Below are 27,780 nucleotides of genomic sequence, written 5' to 3'. Positions count from 1 at the left end.
TAGTCTCGACCTGCTGACTCAGAGGGGAGACTGTTACCACTGAGCCAATGCTGACACAAATTAAAAGCACCCCCCCACACCCTCTCTGTTAATGAATGAAGCTCGACTGAGAGCTCCAGAGAGAGTGTGAACCCTACAAACCCTGATACAAGGTGAGAGGCTGCAGCCCCATCGGCACAGTAACTCTTGTAGAGCTCGCAGTCACAGCCCCAGCTCTCCCCTGCTTAACATGTTACAATCAATCAGCTGTGCTGCACCACTAACCAGGCCCACCAGTTGCCAAGGGGACGAGCCTCCTGTCAATCAATCATTACCACAGGTCCACAGCCGTCAATCAAAACAGCCACACCCTCCAGTGGCAGTCAACCATTATGTGGAGATGCCGGTGATGGACTGGGGTTGACAATTGTAAACAATTTTACAACACCAAGTTATAGTCCAGCAATTTTATTTTAAATTCACAAGCTTTCGGAGGCTTCCTCCTTCCTCAGGTGAACGTTGTTGGAAAAAACGTTCACCTGAGGAAGGAGGAAGCCTCCGAAAGCTTGTGAATTTAAAATAAAATTGCTGGACTATAACTTGGTGTTGTAAAATTGTTTACAATAGTCAACCATTAATTAGAGGCCAGAGAACCACCCGACGGCATGTCAATCATCAATGACCCTGCCCATTACACCCCGTCTGCGCAGCAGCCATTCGAATGATACCCGGACTTCAAGGGTTAAGTTACGAGGAGAGATTACACAAATTGGGGTTGTATTCTCTAGGGTTTGGAAGGTTAAGGGGTGATCTGATCGAAGTTGATAAGATATTAAGGGGAACGGATAGGGTGGATAGAGAGAAACTATTTCCGCCGGTTGGAGATTCCAGGAGTAGGGGGCACAGTCTAAAAATTAGAGCCAGACCTTTCAGGAGTGAGATTAGAAAACATTTCTACACACAAAGGGTGGTAGGAGTTGGAATTCTCTTCCGCAAACGGCAATTGATACTAGCTCAATTGCTAAATTTAAATCTGAGATAGATAGCTTTTTGGCAATCAAAGGTATTAAGGGATATGGGCCAAAGGCAGGTATATGGAGTTAGATCACAGATCAGCTATGACCTTAACAAATGGCGGAGCAGGCACAAGGGGCTGAATGGCCTCCTCCTGTTCCTAAATGCAGCCACGCCTCTAACAGCCGTCAATCACACGACCCTGCCTCCAACTGCTGTCAATCACATGTCCCCGCCCCCAGCTGCTGTCAATCACATGTCCCCGCCCCCAGCTGCTGTCAATCACATGTCCCCGCCCCCAGCTGCTGTCAATCACATGTCCCCGCCCCCAGCTGCTGTCAATCACATGTCCCCGCCCCCAACCGCCGTCAATCACATGTCCCCGCCCCCAACCACCGTCAATCATGTGTCCCCGCCTCCAGCAGCCAATCATATTTCAGCATCGGCGCGAGTGGTCCGGAAAGCGGAAGTAGTCAGCGCGTTCCCGGCGGGCCCTGGAGTTAGACGGACGGTGATGGCGGCTCGCGACGGTATGTAGCGGCTGTGATCGAGCGCGGCTCTCGGGGCTCCGGCACAGCTACAGCGCGACACTGGCCTCCCAACGGGACCGACCGGTGCTGCAGACCGACATCCTCACTGCAGGGCGCCTCTCCTCACCGGGCAGCCGCTGGACGGGGCCTTAGGCCCAGTGGGGGAGAGTAATGTGGAACCGGGGGGGTGCAAGAGACTAGTGTACAATTGGGGGGGGCACAATAGATTAGCGTGCAACCGGGGGGGCACGATAGATTAGCGTGCAACCGGGGGGGGGGGCACAATAGATTAGCATGCAACGGGGGGGGGCACAATAGATTAGCATGCAATGGGGGGGGGCACAATAGATTAGCATGCAATGGGGGGGGGGCACAATAGATTAGCATGCAATGGGGGGGGGCACAATAGATTAGCATGCAATGGGGGGGGGCACAATAGATTAGCATGCAATGGGGGGGGGCACAATAGATTAGCATGCAATGGGGGGGGGCACAATAGATTAGCATGCAATGGGGGGGGGGCACAATAGATTAGCATGCAATGGGGGGGGGGCACAATAGATTAGCATGCAATGGGGGGGGGCACAATAGATTAGCATGCAATGGGGGGGGCACAATAGATTAGCGTGCAATGGGGGGGGGGGGGCACAATAGATTAGCATGCAACGGGGGGGGGCACAATAGATTAGCGTGCAACCGGGGGGGCACAATAGATTAGCGTGCAATGGGGGGGGGGGGCACAATAGATTAGCATGCAATGGGGGGGGGCACAATAGATTAGCATGCAATGGGGGGGGGGCACAATAGATTAGCATGCAATGGGGGGGGGCACAATAGATTAGCATGCAATGGGGGGGGGGCACAATAGATTAGCATGCAATGGGGGGGGCACAATAGATTAGCATGCAATGGGGGGGGGGCACAATAGATTAGCATGCAATGGGGGGGGCACAATAGATTAGCATGCAATGGGGGGGGCACAATAGATTAGCGTGCAATGGGGGGGGCACAATAGATTAGCGTGCAACGGGGGGGCACAATAGATTAGCGTGCAACGGGGGGGCACAATAGATTAGCGTGCAACGGGGGGGGCACAATAGATTAGCGTGCAACGGGGGGGCACAATAGATTAGCGTGCAATGGGGGGGCACAATAGATTAGCGTGCAACGGGGGGGCACAATAGATTAGCGTGCAACGGGGGGGCACAATAGATTAGCGTGCAACGGGGTGGGGGACTAGTGGTGCAGGATGAGGGTGATTCTGGATATTTTAAATCAATGGAATAAATGGGAGTTGGTGGGAACAGTTTGTGCTGATTCATGCAAAATAGATAAATTTCTTTCTGAAAATTATATTTCTGAATACTGTATATAAGTAATTTGAGATGTGGTAAGTGTAACAGGCTAGGGAGGAACGGGTGACTTTGGACCTATGGTTCCCAAAGCTCTCCACCACGGGGGGTTTCCTTGCCTCATGTCTGGGTCTGTTGGAGACTCACTGATCGCGATTGATTGCCACGATTAATCAACAATTCCATTATCGTTATATCAGCGATTACCAGGATGGTAGAAGGTGAACTAGATGGACCTTGGTCTTTTTCCGTCTAGCGTTTCCATGTTTGATATGGGTACACGTGCAGCAAATGTTGGATGCTTGCAGTTGAGCTCAAGGCTTGAGGCTTGGGAGTAGAGGCCGACACTCGTGAAGCTGAAGGGTTCTGTGATTACACGCACTGAAAGGTGGTTAACCCACTGGGACGAATGAGGAAGAGAAACTGGTGATTGTTGAGGAAGGAGGAGAGGAGGTGGGAGGCTGAAACGGTCTCCTGAATTGACTGATGTTGATGGTCAGTACAGGATACCTGTGATCCAGGCAACAATGAGCTAAACCAGTTTGCCCTACCAATATATATTTTTTTAAAAGACAGGAAAAGACCAACTGGTCTGTCCAGCCTGTCCCACCCAGATATGGTGCAGCCTGCATTCACCATCTGCCACTGCCTCTTGTCAAGTCATGCAGAGAGGTAGAAAACAGAGAAACAAAATTTCTGGGAAATGGCAGGAGATTGCAGTGATTTATATCTATAATAACACCAACTCCCCCATTTACCTTCTGTAACTTGAGATGCCCTTGACTCTCAGGAACTCATCCCGCTCCCTTTTGGAAGGTCTGCAGTGAATCCATACTTGCTGCATGTTCTTTTGTGGTCTGTTCCAGAGGTCAGTGATTCTTGGTCAAGAATTACTTCCTGGCATCTAACCTAACTCTGTTTTTGTATTTTATGCTGATGCCCTCCAGCGCAAGAAGATTTTGGAGAAGGAAGGGGTACAGCCAGACGTCGCGGTACAGCCAGAAGTCTTGGTTCACCTTGGAACCAATAGGTAGTGTTAGAATTGGAGACCCGCAAAGGGACTTCCAGCAAGTGGGTTGATTGAAAGGCGGGATCTCCGGGGGAGTAATCTTGGGATGTCCATGTGCTTGTTAGTATAGAATATAAACTAGCATGTGGATAAGAGCTGCATGTCTGGAGAGATAGTGGGGGGGGGGGGAAGAGTTCAGGTTCCTGGGGCAGGAATGGTCTGTAAAGAATGGGCAGGCTTCATCTGAATAAGGGTGGGTCAAGTGTCCTCACTGGGAGTGCTTTGCGGGGAGGGTTTAAACTAATATGGCACGGGAAATGTGGGCGGGCGGGGGAAGAGAACAAGATGAGGAAGAGAGTGCAAGGAGCATAGGAAAGGAATAATTATTCAAAGAGAGACTTGGGTGAGAGTAATGTAAATGACGAGGGTGGAGCGTTCTGCAATATGTCCAGAATTTCTTCCTGGATCAGTATGTTAAGTCCAAAAAAGAAAAGGGTATTGTTGATTTTAGTATCAGGAAATGAAGGAGGGTGACTAGATAAGAGAATAGTGACCATAACATAATTAGGTTTGATATAAAAATTGAAAAGGAGAGGAAACAATGATAAAGGTACTGGGGTGGGGGTGGGGGGAGGTAGTCAGTTTCAATGAGATTAGAAGAGAACTAACACAGATAAAGCTTGGCAAAAAAAGACAGTGCACAAACAATAGGGAGCATTCAAACCGGAGATGATTAGGGTGTAGACGAGAAATATTCCCACAAGAAGTAAAGGTAGTGTAGCAAAAACTGGAGTTCCTTGGATGGTTAGAGAAATTAAAATGAGACTTAAAGAGGCATATGACAAATCTAGGCCCAATAAAGTAGGAAAGCAAGTTGAATATAGAAAATGTAGAGGGGATGCAAAGATTAGAAAGGCTACGAGCAGACAAAAGGGAATAGTAAAGGATTTTATAAACAAGTAAAGGAACAGTTAAAGATTGGGCCGATTGGAGATGAAGAAGGAAATTCTATGGAGGATGAAGGAGAAGTGATGATATTGAGGGTTTTCACAGAATAATGTAGTAGTGGGAATGAAAGAAGAGGAGGGGAGGACGGGGAGCAATTAATTACATCGAGTCTACAGCACAGAAACAGGCCATTCAGCCCAACTGGTCTATGCCAGTGTTTGTGCTCCACATGAGCCTTACTTCATCCAACCCCATCAGCATACCCTTTCCCCTTAAATGCATCTATGCTATTTGCCTCAACTACTCCTTGTGGTAGCGAGTTCCACATTCTCACCACTCTTTGGGAAAAGAAGTTTCTTCTGAATTCCCTATTGGATTTATTAGTGACTATCTTATGTTTATGACCCCTAGTTCTGGACTCCCCCACAAAGGGTACACATAGAGAAGATGTTTCCACATCAAACCCTTTCAAAATCTTAAAGACCTCTATCAGGTCACCCCTCAGCCTCTTTTCTAGAGACAAGAGCCCCAGCCTGTTTTAGTCTTTCCTGGTTAGAAAGGATAACTGTAGATGAAGAAGGATTGGTGGAGCTCAAAAGTGGAAAAGTCCCTGGACTCTGATGCCATGAGTACTCGATTACTGAAGGAAGCCGGTGAGAAAAATGCCCCTTAGCCCCCGTTCTTGCAGTCCCGAAGCTGACATCCACCACTTGCATAGTGCATCCACATTGCACACAATAACATTTAGTACGCTTCTGCTCACCCTCATTTCAAAATGAACAATTTGCATTTACATAGCGCCTTTTAACGTAGTAAAACATCCCAAGGCGCTTCACAGGAGTGATTATCAAACAAAACTTGACACCGAGCCACGTGATATTAGGACATGTGACCAAAAGCTTAGTAGAGAGGTTTATGGAGGGAATTCCAGAGCTTAGGGTCCAGGCAGCTGAAGGCACGGCTGCCAATGGTGGAGCGAAGGAAATTGGGGATGTGCAAGAGGCCCGAATTGGAGGAGCGCGGAGATCTCGGACTTGTAGGACTGGAGGAGATTACAGAGATAGAGATAGGGATGGGCGAGGCGATGGAGGGATTTGAACATGAGCATGGAGAATTTTAAAAGACCCTTTCTTAAAGCCACTTTAATAAGTTTTTGGTGACTTTGGTTCAACGATAGAATGTTGGTCAGGATAACAGAACTTCCTGCTCTTCAAACGTTGCTGGGGATCTGTAACAGCCACCCAAATCGATGGAAGGGCCCTCTGTTTCATGACTCATCTGAAGCACACCACCTCCAACAGTGCAGTACAGCAGTACCCTCAGTACTGCACTGGAGTGTCAGCTGTGATAATGAACTGGTGTCCTGGAGTGGGCCTTGAACCCAACTTAATTCTCTCTGGTAGTGCGTGCACCTTTGTGCAAAACTCTGCTTTATAAACAGTTGACAAATTGATTTACGACCATGTTAAAATAATGTACACATAAATTCTCCTTGAGCTTGTATTACGAGATAATATTAAACAATGCCCCCCCACCACCCTTTTGTGCTTAAGGAAGTTCATTGATCATTTGTTTCAAGAACTAAATTAGTTTTTATTTCATTTAAACAGGAAAGAAAGTCTGACACTGAATGTTTTCAGCTTACGGAGAGCAGCTGTTCTCTGCTGTTGCAAAGTGACCGGTGGGATTTCGTCAATAGACGATGTCTCCTTGCTTGCTGCTACTGGATTAGATTCTCGAGTAAGCACTGAGTATTAGGAGGTAGATTGTGTTTGAGAAGTGTCTGCAGGTGACTACAGGGGAGCTGTCTACCGTTGCCCAAAAAATAGGGTATACTTCTCTTATACTGACTAATTGTTAATGCGAGAGTGCATGTCAGCAGGCTATTCCTCAATGAGAGCTATTGCAGCGAGCCTGGCTCTGTCCTCACCTGGTGTCTGTTCACACTCTGTCCAGCATGTGTCTTGCTGCAGAGTGATCAGAAAAACACTTGCTTCATACTGTGCCTGTCAAGTAATTGAAATGTTTGAAGGGACGTTCACACAGTGAATTACTTATAGTGACTGTCATATAGGCAAACCGAGCAGCCATTCTGCTCTGGCAATGACTCACAAATGGCAGTGAATTGAATAACCGACTGATCTGTGGTGTTGGTTGAGGGACAAATGTGGGTCAGCAGAACACGAGATCTCCTGATTTTTTTCATCAGATTGTGTCGTGGGATCTCTAACACTTTATGTGAAGGAGCACCAGACTGTACTACATGCTCCAGTCCTGCGTGGCTGGTACTGCCCAGTGAAAGATTTGGGGCACTGAGGCCAATTGTAGAACCCATGTCCTTGCCCTGGGTGAGATCCACTAACTCAGCATAGATGGGGGTGGAATCTGAAACCTTTCCGATCTGCGATGCTGAGTATTGAATCCTCTGCAGTATTTACCCAGTGGGTACTCTGCCTCATGTTTACTTACACTCCAAATCTTTTTCTTGTGCTCACCGGGATGCGGAATGGAACACCTTTCATTTCTGTCGCCATTGAGCGCTTCCCGTTTGTTATCTAGAGCTAGATCTAAAGCGGTGAAGTACAAATCATATCTTGCCGTTAGTGGACTGAATCTTACCTTCTCAATCAGCACCCTCTAATATTTTGTATTTTTGTTTGTGGCTGACTGTCCCTTTTTAATAAGGAACAGGTTCCGTGTAATATCACTGGGACTATTGTGGCCTGGAGATAATAGGACCAGGACGTACAGATGGCATTCAGTCACCATTTTAAAGTTGTACATTCTATCCTTATTTTTATAATTAATACTTTGATTTCATATTTATAGTTAAATAGCAAAAGTTACCTCAATTTGGAAAATGAAGCAGTAGATTTGATTGGAGCGTAGGAGTTTCACTGCAGGTGCTGGGTGACGCAAGAAAAGACACTAAGTGTCACCACTGACAGGAGAGAGTAATTACAGCGTGATAAGTTTACATAGGAATTTATAATGGAAAAGTTGAGACAAACTGTGACTAGTAAATAATGTTTTGTAGATGGAAAGTGCATGCAAATGTAAGAACTTCAATACATTATAGATTAATAGTGACTTGGGCTAGTATTTGCTGCAGAGAAGGAACTTTATATTTTGCCAGCTTCACAGTTCTGTACCTGCACAAGGTGGTTACTGTTCACCCCTTGAGCTGGGTGGAGTGGTGGGACCCCAGTTTGTATTTGTGGGTCTGTGCTCCTGCACCCAGTGTATTGATCTTTGGCTATTTTTGGAGGTAAGTTGGGTGAGGAAAGTTACATATCAGAGACCCTCATCCTGGGCCTGCCAACTGATTGTGTAGCAGCATTAGTTAATAACAAAAACTAATTTGCAGTCGATTTTTAAAATTTTATTTGGGAATGAAGCTTGTGGTGATGGTAGCAGTGGGTGAAAAATATAAAGTACTAGTTAATCTCTTGTGGTGGGAAAGGTAACAGGGACCCATCTCCCAGAAAAACGCACCTGTGGGATTGAGCACAGGGATGGGGATATTGGACCAGGGTGCACAGACATAATGCAGGCCATATTTTAAAGTCATCCATTCTGTTCTTATTTTTATACATTTTGTAAATTTAATTTTTTCACCGTTAAATGTAGTTAAAACTTAAAGGCAATTTGAAAAGCCAAGAAGTAGTTAGTTGGAGCAAAGGAATTTCTCTGCAGTACAGACCGAGGAGCTGGGAGATGCAAAACTGAGGTCTTACAGCACTACTAATGGTGGGAGGATGTAATGGCGGTTTACATAAGGAAGTAAGATTTTATAAACAGGAAGTGCATGCAGACATAAGATTTTTAATATTTTCTAGATAAATTATAAATGCTGCCACTCAAAAATAATTAACCGTAAAAAGTTTTCTTTTAATGCTTAATTGCAGGGGCAGACACTGGTGGAATGGAAACAGAGACCTGCACGGACATACCAGTTCAGAAAGAGAAACCAAGCTGTGGGACTGCCGGTGAAGGGGACGCTCAATCCTTACTGACCGAACAAATGGAGAACGAAGACTCAGTCCCTCAAACTTCGGTCAGCAATGGTGGGGAGTCGGATGCCGGAAAGGAAATGGTAGATCTGAAAATTATTTGGAACAAAAACAAATATGATCTGAGAGTTCCACTGGATAGTACAGGAGCCAGTCTGAAAGAAAAGATTCACTCACTCACAGGTGCGTTTTACTGGGAGGATGGGTCCCTGTTACCTTTCCCACCGCAAGCCGTTCTGACTCGAGTTGAGAATTGAATAGGCGAGAGGAGCGGTGCTATTCTGCATGACAATGGCACTGGGAGAAATGCTGGAGTCTCAGGTTTCCGCCACTAATAACCCAGAATTATATCGAATTTACAACACAGAAACGGACCTAAATGGTCTATGCCGGTGTTTGTTCCACATGGGCCTCCTCTCACCCTACTTCATTTCGTCCTATCAGCATTACCTATTCTATTCTCCCTCATGTACTTATCTAGCTTCCCCTTAAAGGCATCTATGCTATTTGCCTCAACTACTCCAGTGAGTTGCACATTCTTACCAGTCTGGGTGGTGAAGTTTCTTCTGAATTCTCTCTTGGATTTATTAGTGACTATCTTGTATGAATGTGGAAAGAGCTCCCCTCTCTAGTGGCAGGAAACTGGTATTACAGCGTTTCGGTCCCACGGTCTTCCCACTGTTTTCTTTTAGGTCTCCGACACCTGTGCAATCTTGTCTCCCCTCCTCCGCCAAGAACTATTGAACCAGTTGGATTTTCTACATCAGAAAAAAATTGAAATTTATTTACCTCCTATAAATAAACTTGCAGATTGCTGAATGGTTCTCTGGCTTAAAACAGTTTTTGGTGGTAGGGTTTGAATCCAGCCCAGGTTGAAGGGCTAAAGGGATTTTTTTTCTGTGACAAAACAGATTTGAACAATAATAGTCTAGATGTTGGCACTAATATACAGCGCAAAATGCTGATAATTCTATATTAAATTGCACTATATTCTCACTCACTCAAAGACCTTGAGTCACTGTTGAGGTAAATGGAAATGTTAGTCAAGTTCCTTTTTTATATTGGCCCAAACTCTCCCAGGGCAGGTACAGCACGGGTTAGATACAGAGTAAAGCTCCCTGTACACTGTCCCATCAAACACTCCCAGGGCAGGTACAGCACGGGTTAGATACAGAGTAAAGCTCCCTCTACACTATCCCATCAAACACTCCCAGGGCAGGTACAGCACGGGTTAGATACAGAGTAAAGCTCCCTCTACACTATCCCATCAAACACTCCCAGGGCAGATACAGCACGGGTTAGATACAGAGTAAAGCTCCCTCTACACTGTCCCATCAAACGCTCCCAGGGCAGGTACAGTACAGGTTAGATACAGAGTAAAGCTCCCTGTACACTGTCCCATCAAACACTCCCAGGGCAGGTACAGCATGGGTTAGATACAGAGTAAAGCTCCCTCTACACTGTTATTATGATACTTTTTTTTTATTCGTTCACGGGATGTGGGCGTCGCTGGCGAGGCCAGCATTTATTGCCCATCCCTAATTGCCCTCGATACTGAGCAGAATAGAGGAACTTTGTGTCTAACCCGTGCTGTACCTGCCCTGGGAGTGTTTGGGACAGTATAAAAGGAGCTTTACTCTACCTAACCTGTGTTGAATATCTTTGAATGTCCAAATGAACAATTTTTTGAAAAAAAATTTATAATTACAATTGGAATTAATTTTGACGTGATCATTAATTTGGTACATTATATAAACCTTTACTGTGGCATAACAGTGCTGCAGTATCAACTGCAATCTTCCATATTCTGTGTGCTGTCCTCTTATTGGCGTGGATGTACGACACTCTTGTGGAGCTTTTCTCCCTGCTCGACCATATTGTCCATTAGTGATTGATATACAGTCAGCCGCCCTTCAAACTTGGTGGGATGTGAATTTAAATAGGGCCCCACACAATCAGTGTTTGCAACCCTGTTCTCAATCTTTTCCCACCCTCGGAATTATAAATGAAGTACATTTAAGTAACAGTTCACTTGCCTTTAGCTTTCACCGGATGGTTCGTCTGGTTAAGAAAGTGACTGAGCCGCAGGTTTGAACCCTAGTTTGTGTCCAGTTACCAAATGTTAATCAGGATTGTAGGAATGCAGCGCCCTGGGTCAGGGAGGGGACATTTGACCCAGGGCTCCCACCCTCATTTGATAGGAGAAATCACAGTTCGAGTTTACAAAAATGCAAATGTGCCCCAGTATATCGGGGTGCTGATTTACATCTGCCTGTCCCCTGTTCTCCTCTTTTCCCCTCCCTCCCTCCCTCAGCCCGAATCCGGTGTGTTCCTGATCCAATCTATGCCAAGAAGGGAGGGTCCCTCTGCCTTGTTTACTTTTCTGATTACACAGTTTCACAGTGAGTGGCCTCTGGACCATCTCTGACTGGAGAAGGGTGAGGTAGAGAGACTTGGGAGGGGAGAGAAGGGGGAAGGATTAATAGAGGGAGTGAGAGAGAGATTTTTCCCACTGGTTCACGGACTTGCATAACTCGAACTTTTGCAGACTCTGATCCCTGTCACTGGCCCAATAGTGACTAACATCTAAGCTAGTTGTTCAAAGAGCCTCGATTAAGATCAATGCTCTTTTCTTCCTCTTGTCAGGCCTCACTCCTGCTATGCAAAAAGTCATGTACAAGGGGCTGCTCCAGGAAGACAAAACTTTACGTGAAATTAAAGTCACAAATGGTGCAAAAATAATGGTGATCGGATCGACGATTAATGACGTTCTAGCAGTAAACACACCAAAGGAGGTGGTACAGCAAGAGGCCAAAGCTGAAGAGCCCAAAAAGGAACCTCTATGTAGGCAAAAGGTAAGTGCCATATGTAAAATAATCAGCATTGGAACAGGGCAACACGGGAACAGGAGAAGGCCATTCAGCCCCTTGAACCTGTTACACAATTGTACAGGGCTTTGGTGAGACCACACCTAGAGTACTGTGTACAGTTTTGGTCTCCTTATCTAAGGATGGATATACTTGCCTTAGAGGCGGTGCAACAAAAGTTCACTAGATTGGTTCCTGAGCGGAGAGATTGAGTAGAATGGGCCTATACTCTCTGGAGTTTAGAAGAATGAGAGGTGATCTCATTGAAACATAAGATTCTGAGAGAACTTGACAGGGTAGATGCTGAGAGGCTGTTCCCCCTGGCTGGGCATGGCCTTAGGATAAAGGGTTGGCCACTTAAGATGAGGAATTTCTTCACTGAGAGTTGTAAATCTTTGGAATTCTCTACCCCAGAGGGCTGTGGATGCTGAGTCATTGAGTACATTCAAGGCTGAGATAGATAGATAGATTGATTTTTGGACTCTATAAGGGAATCAAGGGCTATGGGATCGGGCGGGAAAGTGGAGTTGAGGTCGAAGATAAGCCATGATATTGAATGGCGGAGCAGGCTCAAGGGGCCGTATGGCCTACTCCTGCTCCTATTTCTTATGTTCTTAGCAGGAGGAGGCCATTCAGCCCCTTGAGCCTGTTCCGCCATTCAGTCAGATCATGGCTGATCTGTACCGCGACCCCATTTATCTGCCTTTGCCACATATCCCTCAATGTCCTTACCCAACAAAATTCAATTGTTCTCAGTCTTGAAAATTTCAATTGACCCCCCCCCCCCCCCCCCCCTCCCAGCCTTTTGGGGAGTGAGCAGAACTTAATTATCTCCCTCCACTCCTCACTGAAGGCTTCAAGATTCTGAGGGGTACAGATAAACTGAACCCCAATAAACCACAAACTCTGTACCCAGGACTCAGAAGAGGGAAGGAGAACACTCAAGTTCTGATTTAACGACTTCACACAGATGAGGGGGGGCTGGGCGGAAATTCGAGGGGGTGTCAGATAGTATTTTGGTGAGGGTAGTGTTTGAGAAACAGTATAGGCTGTGCGATTTGTTGAACTTAAGGACTGATCAGGTAGACCTTTCCTGGTGCTGTACGTTGCAGTGTTCCTTCAATTCCCCCAGGTGGGTGTTCTGTGAATGCAGTAAAACATGTGCATCTGTTACTGGGAGAATAATCAGGCAGGAGTTCTGCCAGTGAGTTTGCTGAACATGTATCCTGCCCTCTGGTTTCTTTAAAAGCTGATGTTTGCTTCCTTTTTTTAGCAACACAGGAAAGTATTAGACAAAGGGAAACCAGAGGACATCATGCCGTCCATTAAAGGAGTTAAGGTAAGTGGATTCGAGCGGCTGCATTCGACTTTCGCTGTGCTTTCGGTGGAACTTTTGCACTTTATGTGCCAGCTGTGGCTCAGTGGGCAGCACACTCTCCTGAGTTAAAGATCATGGGTTCAAGTCCCACTACAGACACTTGAGTACATAATCCAGGCTGACACTCCCAGTGCCGTCTTTCAGATGAGATGTTAAACTGAGGCCCCGTCTACCCTTTCAGGTGGACATAAAAGATCTGCAATCCATGACGTTTCAGATCATGGTGTTTGAGAACCTGGAATAGGTGAGTTCCTGTTGCCGATTCAAAGACCCCGGAGCCTCCCGGCAGATTGAGGGAGATGAAAAAAGTTACTGGCCGAGTAGTCCACCATCGGCGCTGATCCTTTACCGCCAATAAAAACACTGACCATTGCCCCAGCAAACGCAAGTAAAGCACGGGTTTTTTTTATTCGTTCATGGGATTTGGGCGTCTCCAGCAAGGCCGCGTTCATTGTCCATCCCTAATTGCTCTTGAGAAGGTGGTGGTGAGCCACTGCAGTCCCTGTGGTGACGGTTCTCCCACAGTGCTGTTAGGTAGGGAGTTTCAGGATTTTGACCCAGCAACAATGAAGGAACGGCTGATATATTTCCAAGTCGGGATGGTGTGTGACTTGGAAGGAAACGTGCAGGTGGTGTTCCCATGCACCTGCTGCCCTTGTCCTTCTAGGTGGTAGAGGTCGCGGGTTTGGGAGGTGCTATCAAAGAAGCCTTGGTGAGTTGCTGCAGTGCATCTTGTAGATGGTACACACTGCAGCCACGGTGCGTCAGTGGTGAAGGGAGTGAATGTTTAGGGTGGCGGATGGGGTGCCAATTAAGCGGGCTGCCTTATCCTGGATGGTGTCGAGCTTCTTGAGTGTTGTTGGAGCTGCACTCATCCAGGCAATTGGAGAGTATTCCATCACACTCCTGACTTGTGCCTTGTAGGTGGTGGAAAGGCTTTGGGAAGTCAGGAGGTGAGTCACTTGCTACACAATACTCAGCCTCTGACCTGCTCTTGTAGCCACAGTATTTATATGGCTGGTCCAGTTAAGTTTCTGGTCAATGGTGACCCCCTGGATGTTGATGGTGGGGGATTCGGTGATGGTAATGCCATTGAATATCAAGGGGAAGTGGTTAGACTCTGTCTTGTTGGAGATGGTCATTGCACTTGTCTGGCGTGAATGTTACTTGCCACTTATCAGTCTAAGCCTGGATGTTGTCCAGGTCTTGCTGCATGCGGGCTTGGACTGCTTCATTATCTGAAGGGTTGCGAATGGAACTGAACACTGCAATCATCAGTGAACATCCCCATTTCTGACCTTATTACGGAGGGAAGATCATTGACGAAGCAGCTGAAGATGGTTGGGCCTAGAACACTGCCCTGAGGAACTCCTGCAGCAATGTCCTGGGGCTGAGATGATTGGCCTCCAACAACAACCACCACCATCTTCCTTTGTGCTAGGTATGATGCCAGCCACTGGAGGGTTTTTCCCCGATTCCCATTGACTTCAATTTTACTAGGGCTCCTTGATGCCACACTCGGTCAAATGGTGCCTTGATGTCACGGGAGGTCAGTCTCACCTCACCTCTGGAATTCAGCTTTTTTGTCCATGTTTGGACCAAGGCTGTAATGAGGTCTGGAGCCGAGTGGTCCTGGCAGAACCCAAACTGAGCATCAGTGAGCAGGTTATTGGTGAGTAAGTGTCGCTTGATAGCACTGTCGACGACACCTTCCATCACTTTGCTGCTGATTGAGAATAGACTGATGGGGCGGTAGTTGGCCAAGAAGGTACGAGCCCATGGAATCCAGGGTGCCTTGGCACTTTGGATACAAAACTGGCTTAGTGGGAGAAGGCAGAGGGTGATGGTCGAAGGTTGTTTTTGTGACTGGAAGCCTGTGGCCAGTGGGGTACCACAGGGATCGGTGCTGGGTCCCTTGCTGTTTGTGGTCTACATTAATGACTTGGATATGAATGTAAAAGGTATGATCAGTAAGTTCGCTGATGATACAAAAATTGGTAGGGTGGTAAATAGTGAGGAGGATAGCCTCAGTCTGCAGGACGATATAGATGGGTTGGTCAGATGGGCGGAACAGTGGCAAATGGAATTTAACCTGGAAAAGTGCGAGGTGATGCACTTTGGAGGGACTAACAAGGCAAGGGAATACACAATGAATGGGAGGACCCTAGGCAAGACAGAGGGTCAGAGGGATCTTGGTGTGCAAGTTCACAGATCCCTGAAGGCGGCGGAACAGGTAGATAAGGTGGTAAAGAAGGCATATGGGATACTTGCCTTTATTAGCCGAGGCATAGAATATAAGAGCAAGGAGGTTATGATGGAGCTGTATAAAACACTGGTTAGGCCACAGCTGGAGTACTGTGTGCAGTTCTGGTCGCCACACTACAGGAAGGATGTGATCGCTTTGGAGAGGGTGCAGAGGAGATTCACCAGGATGTTACCAGGGCTGGAGCGCTTCAGCTATGAAGAGAGACTGGGAAGATTGGGTTTGTTTTCCTTGGAGCAGAGGAGGCTGAGGGGGGACATGATTGAGGTGTACAAAATTATGAGGGGCACAGATAGGATGGATACTAAGGAGCTTTTTCCCTTCGTTGAGGGTTCTATAACAAGGGGACATAGATTCAAGGTAAAAGGCGGGAGGTTTAGAGGGGATTTGAGAAAGAACTTTTTCACCCAGAGGGTGGTTGGAGTCTGGAACTCACTGCCTGAGAGGGTTGCGGAGGCAGGAACCCTCACAACATTCAAGAAGCATTTGGATGAGCACTTGAAACGCCATAGCATACAAGGCTACGGACCAAATGCTGGAATATGGGATTAGAGTAGACAGGGCTGATGGCCGGCGCAGACACGATGGGCCGAAGGGCCTCTATCCGTGCTGTATAACTCTATGACTCTATTGGATTTGTCCTGCTTTTTGTGGACAGGACATACCTGGGCAATTTTTCACGTTGTTTGGTAGATGCCAGTGTTGTAGCTGTACTAGAACAGCTTGGTTGGAGGCGAGGCTAGTTCTGGAGAACAAGTCTTCAGCACTACAGCCAGGATGTTGTCGGGGCCCATAGCCTTTGCTGTATCCAATGCACTCAGCCATTTCTTGATATCACGTGGAGTGAATCGAATTGGCTGAAGACTGGCTTCTGTGATGGTGGGGATCTCAGGAGGAGGCTGAGATGGATTATCCACTCCTCACTTCTGGCTGAAGATGGTTGCAAACATTTCAGCCTTGTCTTTTGCACTTGCGTGCTGGACTCTGCCATCATTGAGGATGGGGATGTTCACTGAACCTCCTCCTCCCATTAGTTGTTTAATTGTCCACCACCATTCACAACTGGATGTGGCAGGACTACAGAGCTTTGATCTGATCCATTGGTTGTGGGATCACTTAGCTCTGTCTATAGCATGCTGCTTCTGCTGTTACAGGGTTAGATACAGAGTAAAGCTCTCCCCATCAAACACTCCCAGGACAAGTGCAGCACAGGTTAGATGCAGAGTATATTGGCCTATACTCTCTGGAATTTAGAAGAATGAGAGGTGATCTCATTGAAACATATAAAATTCTTAGAGGGCTTGATGGGTTGGATGCTGAGAAGCTGTTTTCCCTGGCTGAAGAGTCAAGAACTAGGGGTCATAGTCTCAGGTTAAGGGGTCAGACATTAAGGACTGAGATGAGGAGAAATTTCTTCACTCGGTCGTGAATATTTGTAATTCTCTACCCCAGAGGGCTGTGGGTGCTCAGTTGTTGAGTTTATTCAAGACTCTGATCGATAGATTTTTGGACTCTAAGGGAATCAAGGGCTATGGGGATCAGATGGGAAAGTGGAGTTGAGGTCGAAGATCAGCCGTGATCTAATTGAATGGCGGAGCAGGCTTGAGGGGCCTTCTGGCCTACTCCTGCTCCTATTTCTTATGTTTTTATGTTCTTAAAGCTCCCTCTACACTGTCCCATCAAACACTCCCAGGGCAAGTACAGCACGGGTCAGATACAGAGTAAAGTTCCCTCTACACTGTTTATCCTCCACTTCAAAGTAGCCTGCATTGCACCAGTGTTACACTTTTAATTGCCTACGGCTGTCCTTGGAGGCTGTGTAAATGACAGTCAACTAGTGTGTGTTTAGGTGCAGTTTGGCCCTCCTAGTGGCCAAGGTGACTTAATTCCTCAATTAGTCTGAAACCCTCAATCCGTGCCTCCCTGCTCCCTGTTGTGTTGGTAACCGCTGCCCTCTGAACTCTCTGCAGGAACGCTTACCGAGTGTACCATTAGCTGGCATGTACAACAAGTCAAGTGGAAAAGTCAGGTTAACCTTCAAACTGGAGCAAGACCAGATCTGGATTGGAACCAAGGGTGAGTTTTACAGACACCACTTAAGTTCCTTTGATTCATTGATCACACTCCTTGCAGCTGCCATATATACAATGCCACAGGTTCACCCTGGTTCGTTCAATCTCTGAGGGAGGCGAGTCATCAGGCGCCATATAAATGTAAGTTGTTGCAGGGGAAGGTGGCTGGGAAGTGTTCTCCTCCCCGGACCCCACACTATCTGGGGTTAAGTGGGCTTTGTTGGAGCTGGTTTCTTCTTCCTCAAAAGGTAATTTGGATATATACTTGAAAAGGAAATGATTGCAGGGCTATGGAGAAAGAGTTGGACTAATTGGATAGCTGTTTCAAAGAGCTGGCACAGGCACGATGGGCCAAATGGCGCTTCCTGTGCTGTAAGATTCTATGGTGTGACTTTTTTATTTTCAACAGAGAGAACAGAGAAAATCCCTATGGGCTCGATCAAAAATGTGATCAGTGAACCTATTGAAGAACATGAAGATTATCACATGATGGTGAGTACTGAGACCAGTGCCTTGTGATTGGACGAGGCAGGGGTCTATAAATATTGGCGAGGACAAGTGCAAGGGTTGGGTGCGACTTGATGCTGGATGGGTGTGGGGGGGTGGGCAGCAAAGTTTTGGATGAGCTGAAGTTTATGGAGGATGGGAGGTCGGCCGGTGGGGTATTGGAGTCTGGCAGAACAAAACCATGGATGAGGGTTTGGGTGGCAGCTGGGCTGAGGTGGGGCAGAGCGGGTGATGGTACAGAGGTAGAAGTAGGCGGTCTTTGTAATGGAGAGGCTATGGAAGTTCGACTTGGAGGTCGAATAGGATGTTGAGATGCAAATAGTTTGATTCAACTTGGCCAGGGAGGAGGTGGAGTCAATGGTGAGGAGACATCATTTGTGACGGATGAAGACCATGGCTTTGGTCATTCCAGTGTTTAGCTGGGAGAGGTTGCAGCTCATCCAAGACTGAATGTTGGACAAGCAGTGTGACAAGAGGCAGTGGGGGGTGGGTGGAGAGATGGTAGTGAGGTAGAGCTGGGTGGTGTCAGCGTACATGTGGAAGCTGACCCCTTATCTTCAGAGGATGTCGCCGAGGGACAGCGGGTAGATGAGGAAAAGAGGGGCCAAAGATATCCTTGGGGGCGTCTGAGGTACCAGTGTGAGGGGCGGAAAGAGATGCCATTGCAGGAGATGCCGTGGTTACGAGCGGGTAGGGCAATTACACAGGAGTGAAATTTCCACACAGCCTAGCTCTTGCCATCTCTTTTCTTTGCCTCCCTCATGTCTGCAATGGCAATGTGGACAACTGCTCCCAAACCTGTGAGCAGCTATGAGGGGGAACGTGCACCAACGCAGGCTTTATCCATGACCTGAGCTGCAGACCTTCGCAGCTTGTGAACGAGAAGCTGTTTGCATCGTCAAAGTCTAAAGCCTTCTCTGCTAATCTGTAATTAATTACATTGTGTTCCTGGCTAGTGACAACTCTGTGTGACAATCACCAATCAATACCCATATTGTAAGAGTTTAAAAACTTTCTTGAATGGTGCCACAATTGACTGCAGCTCCAACACTCCTTCACTGCCTCCAAACTCCTGATCACAGTCACACTGCGATGGGAAGGAAAGGTTGGAGGGAGACTCAGTCCCATTCTCTTGAACAACCAAGATTCACAAAAAATGGTCAAAGAAAACCAGGAAGCAGTACCTAGTTGACACCAAGTTTGGGTTTTAAAAGCCTTTACATTATAGGAGGAAGGGGCGAGTAGATGAGGAAAGGTAGCCCCTAAGAATGTCAGTTTGATTTCCAGTGCAAGAGTCACACCGTTAACGGGCATGTCCCAAGATTCTTGGCTTTTTTGGTTGGTAGGGGGGACATTTTGTCCCGATTTTTGGGCTGGGCGAGGGGCTGGGTTTTCTGTCATTGCAGTTAAGACGTTAGAGGCCTTGACAAAATACTTAAGTGGTTCAGGTGGATGTAAAAGACCCCACAGCACTATTCAAGGAAGAGGACCTAGCTCTCCTGGTGTCCTGGTCAATGTTCCTCACTCAACACCTGCAAGAACAAATGAACTGGTCGTTCAGCACGTTGATGTCTATGGAATCTTGCTCTTTGCAAACTGCATGCTGTGTTTGCCTGCGAAACACCAGTCTTTGCACTTCAAGGTAATTCAATGTACTTGAAGTGTTTTGAGATGTTTTATGTGGCACAGGATGTTGTATAAATACAAGCCTCTTATTCTTGTGGCTGTAAAGAGGGACCACTGTTGATTAGCGATGTGTCGCTGTTGCAGTTCTGATCTCCCTTCATTCTTATTCCTTTCCCTTTCCAGGCATTTCAGCTGGGTCCCACCGAAGCTTCGTACTATTGGGTTTACTGGGTGCCTGCGCAGTATGTTGATGCAATCAAAGATACAGTCCTTGGCAAATGGCAGTATTTTTGAATATGCCTCCACTTCTGGCAGTTGAAGGATAGACTGAAACCAAAGGACTATAAAACTGATTGGAACTCTCATGTACTGGATTGTATTTCTTCCTCCCCCTCCCCCTCCCCTGGAAGATGCCAACGATGATATAGATTTTAAAAAAATATGTTGAAGATCCTCACCAGGAGCTGGACAGTATGTCCGATCTGACTTTACTTGTGAACTTCAAATATAAAAAAAATACCGTTTCGAAGAAGGAAAACTCCAAATTATTCAAGAAGTTCTGTAAAAGCCACAAAATTACCTGCCGGTGAAACACTAGAAGCATTTTATTATATCTGCTGTAACATGGATAACCTCCCAACCTAGGTTTGTTTTTAACTTGCATCCAGAGCCGTGTCTGTATAACACAGTGCAGTGGGGCTCTACTTACTTGTACGCCTCTTCTCAACTGCCTGCTCCCCCTATTATCTGCGTGTGGATCTGTTATACCCACCTTGTATAAAGCTTAACTGTGGAATGTTTATTTCTATAAACAAGCTTTCATCATGCGTCTGTTGTCAGGACGTCTTACGATCGGTTGCCTTGTATTTAAATATCTACCCAGTCGCCCTTTACTTGTTTGCGCATTGCCTGGATGACCGTTCCGACTTGCCTTGTTTGCAGGGGACTCCCAGGCAAAAGGGAGAGCACAGGGAGGAAATGGTGCGCAGTCAGTTCTGTTTGTCTGCCATCTTCTCGTTGCTTTCTAACTGGCTTTACTAGATAATTGCATAAAGAGTTTCCCCCGGCCTGACACTGCAATTAAGCAGAACCCACTGTACTTCCACTAATTTGTGTTGAGAGCCAATAAAACCATATTTGGGTGAACCATGTAATAGTACTGTACGCGACGAGTGACTTCACCTTGTTGCCATAACGCGGTACCCATTTAAAGCTGTATGACCATTTCCACTTCACTGGTTTCAGTTTCTGGGGATGGGGGAGGGAAGAGGGGAAAGAGACGAGGGGACAAGTCACAAAGCATTTCAGCTTTGTCTAGAAGTTTTGAAAAGTTTGTGCATTTCTCCCCCCACCCCCCGCCTTGCCTTCTGTATTGAGCCCACTTGTTCCAGGTGGATAGCAGGTTTACCTTGGTGCCCCTGGATGGGAAGCTGATTGAGGAGAAAGTGTTTGTTATTTATGCTTTTGGGGTTGAAGGCTCCTCACTCCAGTGCCATAAGCACCTCTTCTCTTCTGTGGGCTATCCTGTCTATTCGTGTCCTCATTGTAAAGTTAGAAGCTTGCATGTGGCCAGGACAGTAGTCAGTTGAACTGTGAGTAAAAGGCGATTGCACGTTTTAAAATAGCTTCAAAACTACCCAATTTCTCCTCCCCCCCCCCCCCCCCCCCAGGCCTCATGCCAAGCAAACTTCTGAGTATTCTTGAAACCAGAATAGAACACCGACCAATTTGTCAAATCCGACTAGTATCTTTCACTTCATGCAGGACTATGGGCATTGGTATCATGGGGGTGTATAGGGTTTCAGCTTGTGTGCTCTGTAATTTACTCTGTTATATTTGAGTTGTTGAAAAGGGAGCTAGTTTTCAACCCTGTAAACTTCTCATCAGAGACGGAGTGGCTTGGACCGTCTATTCACTTTCAGAATGTGGCTGACAACAACTGTTTGGGACAGTGTAGAGGGAGCTTTACTCTGTATCTAACCTGTGCTGTACCTGCCCTGGGAGTGTTTGATGGGACAGTGTAGAGGGAGCTTTACTCTGTATCTAACCCGTGCTGTACCTGCCCTGGGAGTGTTTGGGATAGTGTGGAGAGAGCTTTACTCTGTACTGTACTAGTACTGAATATTGGCACCGGTGGCAATAAGTGGAATAGTGTGCAGTTTCTAATCACTGATATCCTTACTTGGATGAGTATAAATAGATAAATTAAAAGTTGTGAAATTTTTTGATTTATTAATGAGTTTGATAAATTTATAGATCTTAGACCTGATAACCATGAAAGGAGGTGCAATATTTCAATGTAATATGCCATCTTTTTACAAAAAAAAATCTCTGCCCTGTTCGGGAGTTTTCCCCATGTGCACAAACTGACACTGGGTTAGTAGATTGTGAAGGGTCATGCAGCTTTTAATACCACTTAACTTGCAGAATGTGTGATTCAAGCACCCCAGTATCTTTCGAAATGAGGGAGTTGACTTGGTTTGAGAGTTGCACTGCTTCCGATTTTAGTGCTGACCATTAGTTAGCCCAATGTTTAATTCTAAAGACTAGTCTTTATTGCCAATTAAAGTTTGTTACTTTACAGTATTAAGATTTGTGCTGTCTTCTGTTATGGGTCTGTGTGTGGAACATCTCCAAACACTATTGAGGACCGCTGGGCTTGTCCTTTCCCTCACTACTGCCTGACTTGATTGAACTGGATTGGAACATGGGAACAGGAGTCGGCCATTCAGCCTGTGGAACAAAGGCGTTGAGGTCCAGATCAGTCCTGTGCTCTGATTGAATGGCACAGGCCCGAGGGGCTGAATGGCCTCCTCCTGTTCCTATATTAATTAGATCAGTGTTGATATTTTCTGTTTTTATTGGATTCTTTTTTATCTAATGTGAATCGTGCTTGAGCTAAAGCGTCTTCCTTTGCCCACCCAACATGCTCCCGGAACAGGAAGTCACAGAGCCTTGTCCCACCAACATTTACAAACAAAACCGCTCCACGTGTCACCGAACTCTCACTTTCGCTTAGCTGGCTCCGCCCCAACTGAGCCCCGCCCCCAGGCAGAAGCCCCGCCCCCATGGCGCAACTGCCTCTGATTTGCTGAAGCTCGAAAACCCCCTCCACTAACCAATCATTTCCTCCCACACCTCCTTTTGTTTCGATTGGTGGGTTTTGATGTCACTCACTGAACGTCATGTGGCCATTCTATCCAATCAGCGCCGGGTTACCCAGCCAATCAGTGAGCCCCGGGCCGGAAGTGTGGGGGCGCGCGCTGCGGGTTGTCCACTCGCGGCTGAGGCGGGAGCCATGGACCGGGGCCGCGAGCTGGGGGCTTCCCCTCACACCCAACCTCTCCACTAACCGGGATCGCAAGGCCATGGCTGGCGCCGCCCTCCTGTTGGCTGTACTGTTGCTGGAAGTAGGACAGGTGAGCGAGTCCGGGGCCGGAAGCGCTTCCCTTATCATTTGGGAATAATGGCCTGAATCATAGCCCACACCTGGGGCTTGGGCCAAGGGATCACCTGTCTGTAGGGGATTGTGTAGGAGGGGGATCGCCTGTCTGTAGGGGATTGTGTAGGAGGGAGGATCACCTGTCGGTAGGGGATTGTGTAGGTGGGGATCGCCTGTCGGTAGGGGATTGTGTAGGAGGGGATCGCCTGTCTGTAGGGGATTGTCTAGGAGGGAAGAGCACCTGTCGGTAGGGGATTGTGTAGGAGGGAGGATCACCTGTCGGTAGGGGATTGTGTAGGAGGGAGGATCACCTGTCGGTAGGGGATTGTGTAGGTGGGGATCGCCTGTCTGTAGGGGATTGTCTAGGAGGGAAGAGCACCTGTCGGTAGGGGATTGTGTAGGAGGGAGGAGCACCTGTCTGTAGGGGATTGTGTAGGAGGGAAGAGCACCTGTCGGTAGGGGATTGTGTAGGAGGGAGGAGCACCTGTCGGTAGGGGATTGTGTAGGAGGGAGGAGCAGGTTACCTGTCTGTAGGGGATTGTGTAGGAGGGAGGAGCAGGTTACCTGTCGGGAGGGGATTGTGTCGGAGGGAGGAGCACCTGTCTGTAGGGGATTGTGTAGGAGGGAGGAGCAGGTTACCTTCGGTAGGGGATTGTGTAGGAGGGAGGAGCACCTGTCTGTAGGGGATTGTGTAGGAGGGAGGAGCACCTGTCTGTAGGGGATTGTGTAGGAGGGAGGAGCAGGTTACCTGTCGGTAGGGGATTGTGTAGGAGGGAGGAGCAGGTTACCTGTCTGTAGGGGATTGTGTAGGAGGGAGGAGCAGGTTACCTGTCGGGAGGGGATTGTGTCGGAGGGAGGAGCACCTGTCTGTAGGGGATTGTGTAGGAGGGAGGAGCAGGTTACCTGTCGGTAGGGGATTGTGTCGGAGGGAGGAGCACCTGTCGGTAGGGGATTGTGTAGGAGGGAGGAGCAGGTTACCTGTCTGTAGGGGATTGTGTAGGAGGGAGGAGCAGGTTACCTGTCGGGAGGGGATTGTGTCGGAGGGAGGAGCACCTGTCTGTAGGGGATTGTGTAGGAGGGAGGAGCAGGTTACCTTCGGTAGGGGATTGTGTAGGAGGGAGGAGCAGGTTACCTGTCTGTAGGGGATTGTGTAGGAGGGAGGAGCAGGTTACCTGTCGGTAGGGGATTGTGTAGGAGGGAGGAGCACCTGTCGGTAGGGGATTGTGTAGGAGGGAGGAGCAGGTTACCTGTCGGTAGGGGATTGTGTAGGTGGGAGGAGCAGGTTACCTGTTCCTGAGCAGTAAGTAGGAGATTAACATTTTATTTGTCCTTCTCCATCTGTGGGAAATCCTGGCAGTTCAGTTAACATCACAGTGTACAGAATCATGGGCACAGACTTGATACTGCAAGTAGATGGTGCAGCACATTAACCCATCACAACTACTCCTCAGCTTATTGGAAAAAATAGCAGTGTTTTACGTTAATGTGACCTGACTGATAAAGACTCTTCTCATCTATAATTGGAGGTTACAAAAACAATTGATATTTGTCCTTAAATGCATTCAAGGTTTTGGCACTGTTTGTAAAGATGTACCGCATTATTGAAAACATAAGCAACAGTGGGCTGTCTGTTCCTAAAAATAGCTGATATTAAAAGGCAAATGCTGGAAGAGTATGTGTCTGATTCTAACTACCCCATGTGGATGGTTACAAATGTATGTTACAGATTTGGTGTACAGATGATCCTGTGGATTTCAGCCTCCTCTGATTGCAGGGATTTTGTTACTATCTGAATCTCGATAGTCAATTCTTGTTTTTATAATCTGTTGAGTATAATGACTGGTCTTGGGGAGAGAACTTTGAATGAAAGCACATCATCCACACACTAGACTGACCATCCAGATATAATGTAAATGAGCTTTATTGTCACAGGCCTGCAGTAGGATATGCATGTAGGATTAAAAAGAGACATTGGAAATCTGAAATGAAAACAGTTAGCTATCTTTTTTTTTGCCTTTACAGATACCGACTTGTGAATTTTCAGCATTTTCTGTTTTTATTATGCATGTGGGATACTAGCTGGTAATGGGAAGCCGGTATTGTACAACTGGTTATTTTTCCTGTTTTTATTTTTTATTTCCATGAACATATCAAGCCTGCAAAAATAATACTGTACAGATATCTGACTAAGGTGGTGAAAGCAGTGATTGATCTGCAGTTTTAAATCCACAAATGTACAGCTCCCATTCACAGTTATTTTTATAGCAACATTCAAGAGTTTTACAGTAATTAAACCGTTTCTGATAATGCCATAAACCAGAGAGTCAAAGGAACCAAAAGATTGAATTATTGCCTTAAACTCACTAGTGGACATTGGTACTTCATGTTATGTGGTTTAATGTTTGTTTCACAATACTGAAAAACCTTTAGTTTTTTTTTACCATTAACTATCAGGTGTGGTAGAGACTACATTGCACAAGTGAATACCATAATAGGGGAGGATATCTGACAGTGTTGTGGGATACACTTTATACTATGCATTAGCAAAATAATTCTAAGAATCGGGCAAACATCCTACCATTAATTGAGAGTTGCATTATTGTGCAGACTGTGAGCTGATTCTGGGGATATCGTTATGTAACTTATTTCCCCTCAATGCAGAGTGATTTTAATTATTTTGACCTCTGCCTAAAGTTTAAAAATTGTGAGTATATATATATATATATATATATATATATATATATATATAAATAACAGTAATAATGGTGTGTAACCTGAATGTCTGCAACACCACATGGTTTTACCAAGGAGTGTACTATTGTTTTATCTTGGGTTCTTTTTAAAACCATCTTCTCTCTATATCCCAATAGTAGTTCCTGTAAGCAGCCTTGGCCCTTTACTATCCGGATGCTGTACATTTTCAAAGATGTGGATATTTGAGGGACTAACAGTTGTCCCACTTGCAGTAACCTGCTTACTGCGTTTGACTCGAGCATCGAATTATGATGAACTCTCCTGTAGGTGGCAGTTATAGTCACACAACCTAGAAGTTTACAGGCAAAACCTACTTAACTGGGAAATAGTAAAAGTGCAACGTAGATAAACATTCACGTAATAGTAAAGTCTATGGTCAATTGTCCTTCATAATAACAGCTTTGGATTGAGTATAAGAGTCTTTGTAATTACATTGAATAAGTTTAGTTTCTGAACAGCAAAATCAGACTGTTTTGGCTTTGTCTCTGAGCTAGAGTCAGATATGGTTTTATTTATTTTTGCTGAAGGGACGACCCCTTTTTTTTTTAGGATATTTTTCTTCCTTTCCCCTTTTTTGGATCTTTACCACATTACTGAGAGCTGGGTTTTCTCTCATTGCTATCTGATGTAACCTCCAGAAAGCATGAAGAAATCAGAGGTGACCTCATCATGTGTTTTTTATTATTAAATCAAAGTCAAGGATGAAGGCCCATAGTGCAGGAAGCCACCAACGTTGCAAAAGATAGGGGAGAATATAAGATAAATCAGCAGTGATCAGGTGATGCCAAGTTTGGGTTTAAAAGCCCGCGGATTATAGAAGGAAGGGGAAAGTGAGTGAAGTAAAAATTCCACAGTTTTGAGGTCCTGCAGAAGAATGAGTTTGAGTCGGAGACTGCATGTATTTATGTATAAATAAATTCCTTATCAGAAGATCTAGGTAATTCAGCCCCATTAATACAATATATTGTTTAGTAAAATGCTGTGAAGTATAAAAGTGTAAAGATGGTTAGTTCATATAATATCAAAATACAGTGGAATATTGATGCTGGGCAGAGTGCCTTCATTGCCTTCTCTTTTCCCCGCCCCCCCCCCCACCACCGGTGTCTCATGAAAGTCGTCTCTATGGTAGGAAAAAAACATTTAAATTGTTTCTCAATTCCGACACATAATCTAGAATTTCAGGTTAGACAGCTGTTGGCGAGCTTCTCAACTAGTGTCGTTAACTTAACAAGGTCTGCATTCTTTTTATTGGTGGCTGCTGATCAGAAGCAGTCCATCATTTTGTAATTTAGTACGAGCTTGGTACAGGAAGTACTGATTGAGCAGAGTCTCCACATTTTGCCTTCCCTGATGGCATGGTTAGGATTTTAAATTTCCTGTGTAAGAAATTGCTGGCATCAACCAGCACCCTGCCACTCTGGTGCAATATCCTGCTTTTTAAAAAAACACAAGCAGAATCTGAACTCGTAATTTGTTTAAATATACCAGATCCTGTATGTTGTGAAGAATAGGCTGGAAATGAGACAGATTGTTTGTGAGTGTTGTACAACTTATCAACCAGATGACTGGGTAGAATATTACAAGGCACAGATAAGGCACAGTTTTTTATTTGAGTGAGGGGTTAAGTGAAGTAAATACAAGCATATGATGAGATTTTCTTTTATAGATTTTAATCTTTTACAAATCATCCTCACAAGAAGGGAAGGGGAGACTTTATAATACGGGATTATTGAGCTCTCACTTAGACCCGAGGTCAAATCACTACCTTCGCAGACTTGGACGTCCTAGAAGTTAGTTTGCCAGCCTCAGTGAGGTTGGATTGTAGTTGGTCGGTCTCTGGTCACTCAGCTGTGGAGTGACATTGATGGCATCTGAGGAAGTTTATGTGAAGTGGACTGACCAACCTTCACAACTGAGGACTTGTGGGTTTAACTACACTTGCAGAGAGAAAACTGGTTAAGTAGAAAGATAGTTTGGGCTCATTTAGGGAAAATCATTAGAGAGCTTGAACAATCCAGTGATTGTG

At 46.2% G+C, this 27,780-nt stretch overlaps 2 protein-coding genes across 5 annotated transcripts in view; both read left to right on the top strand.

Annotated features, from left to right (window-relative positions):
* Window positions 1–1,451: 1,451 nt before the first annotated feature.
* On the top strand, window positions 1,452–22,144 carry ubfd1 (ubiquitin family domain containing 1). 3 transcript variants are annotated; one of them, XM_068003036.1, is made up of 9 exons: window positions 1,480–1,523; window positions 3,823–3,905; window positions 6,443–6,572; window positions 8,741–9,028; window positions 11,492–11,700; window positions 12,986–13,051; window positions 17,324–17,429; window positions 17,835–17,917; window positions 19,742–22,144. In XM_068003036.1, the coding sequence occupies exons 4-9, from the start codon at window positions 8,758–8,760 to the stop codon at window positions 19,850–19,852; spliced, it is 846 nt and encodes a 281-aa protein (XP_067859137.1). In that variant the 5' UTR covers window positions 1,480–1,523; window positions 3,823–3,905; window positions 6,443–6,572; window positions 8,741–8,757; the 3' UTR covers window positions 19,853–22,144. The 3 variants fall into 3 exon arrangements, with proteins under 3 accessions (XP_067859135.1, XP_067859137.1, XP_067859136.1); XM_068003035.1 differs by lacking the exon at window positions 6,443–6,572; XM_068003034.1 differs by lacking the exons at window positions 3,823–3,905; window positions 6,443–6,572 and having other exon boundaries at window positions 1,452–1,523.
* A 65-nt stretch (window positions 22,145–22,209) lies between these two features.
* ern2 (endoplasmic reticulum to nucleus signaling 2) overlaps window positions 22,210–27,780 on the top strand; it is a 58,415-nt gene continuing 52,844 nt past the window's right edge. For both annotated transcript variants that reach the window (XM_068003031.1, XM_068003032.1), the window contains exon 1: window positions 22,210–22,977. In XM_068003031.1, coding sequence (XP_067859132.1) covers window positions 22,744–22,977 — 234 coding nt within the window. In that variant the 5' untranslated portion in view covers window positions 22,210–22,743. The remainder of the gene's footprint in view (window positions 22,978–27,780) is intronic.

This window comes from Heptranchias perlo, chromosome 22, assembly GCF_035084215.1.
Source record: "Heptranchias perlo isolate sHepPer1 chromosome 22, sHepPer1.hap1, whole genome shotgun sequence".
Classification (NCBI taxonomy): domain Eukaryota; kingdom Metazoa; phylum Chordata; class Chondrichthyes; order Hexanchiformes; family Hexanchidae; genus Heptranchias; species Heptranchias perlo.
The sequence above is the reverse complement of the archived record's forward strand: the minus strand, read 5'-3'. Positions and strand labels throughout refer to the sequence as shown.

Excerpts from the sequence above, each read along its gene's own strand:
- ubfd1 (XM_068003034.1), top strand. Across the intron at positions 13,052-17,323 it reads CGTCCATTAAAGGAGTTAAG|GAACGCTTACCGAGTGTACC; the intron begins GTAAGTGGATTC and ends AACTCTCTGCAG. Across the intron at positions 17,430-17,834 it reads GATCTGGATTGGAACCAAGG|AGAGAACAGAGAAAATCCCT; the intron begins GTGAGTTTTACA and ends TATTTTCAACAG.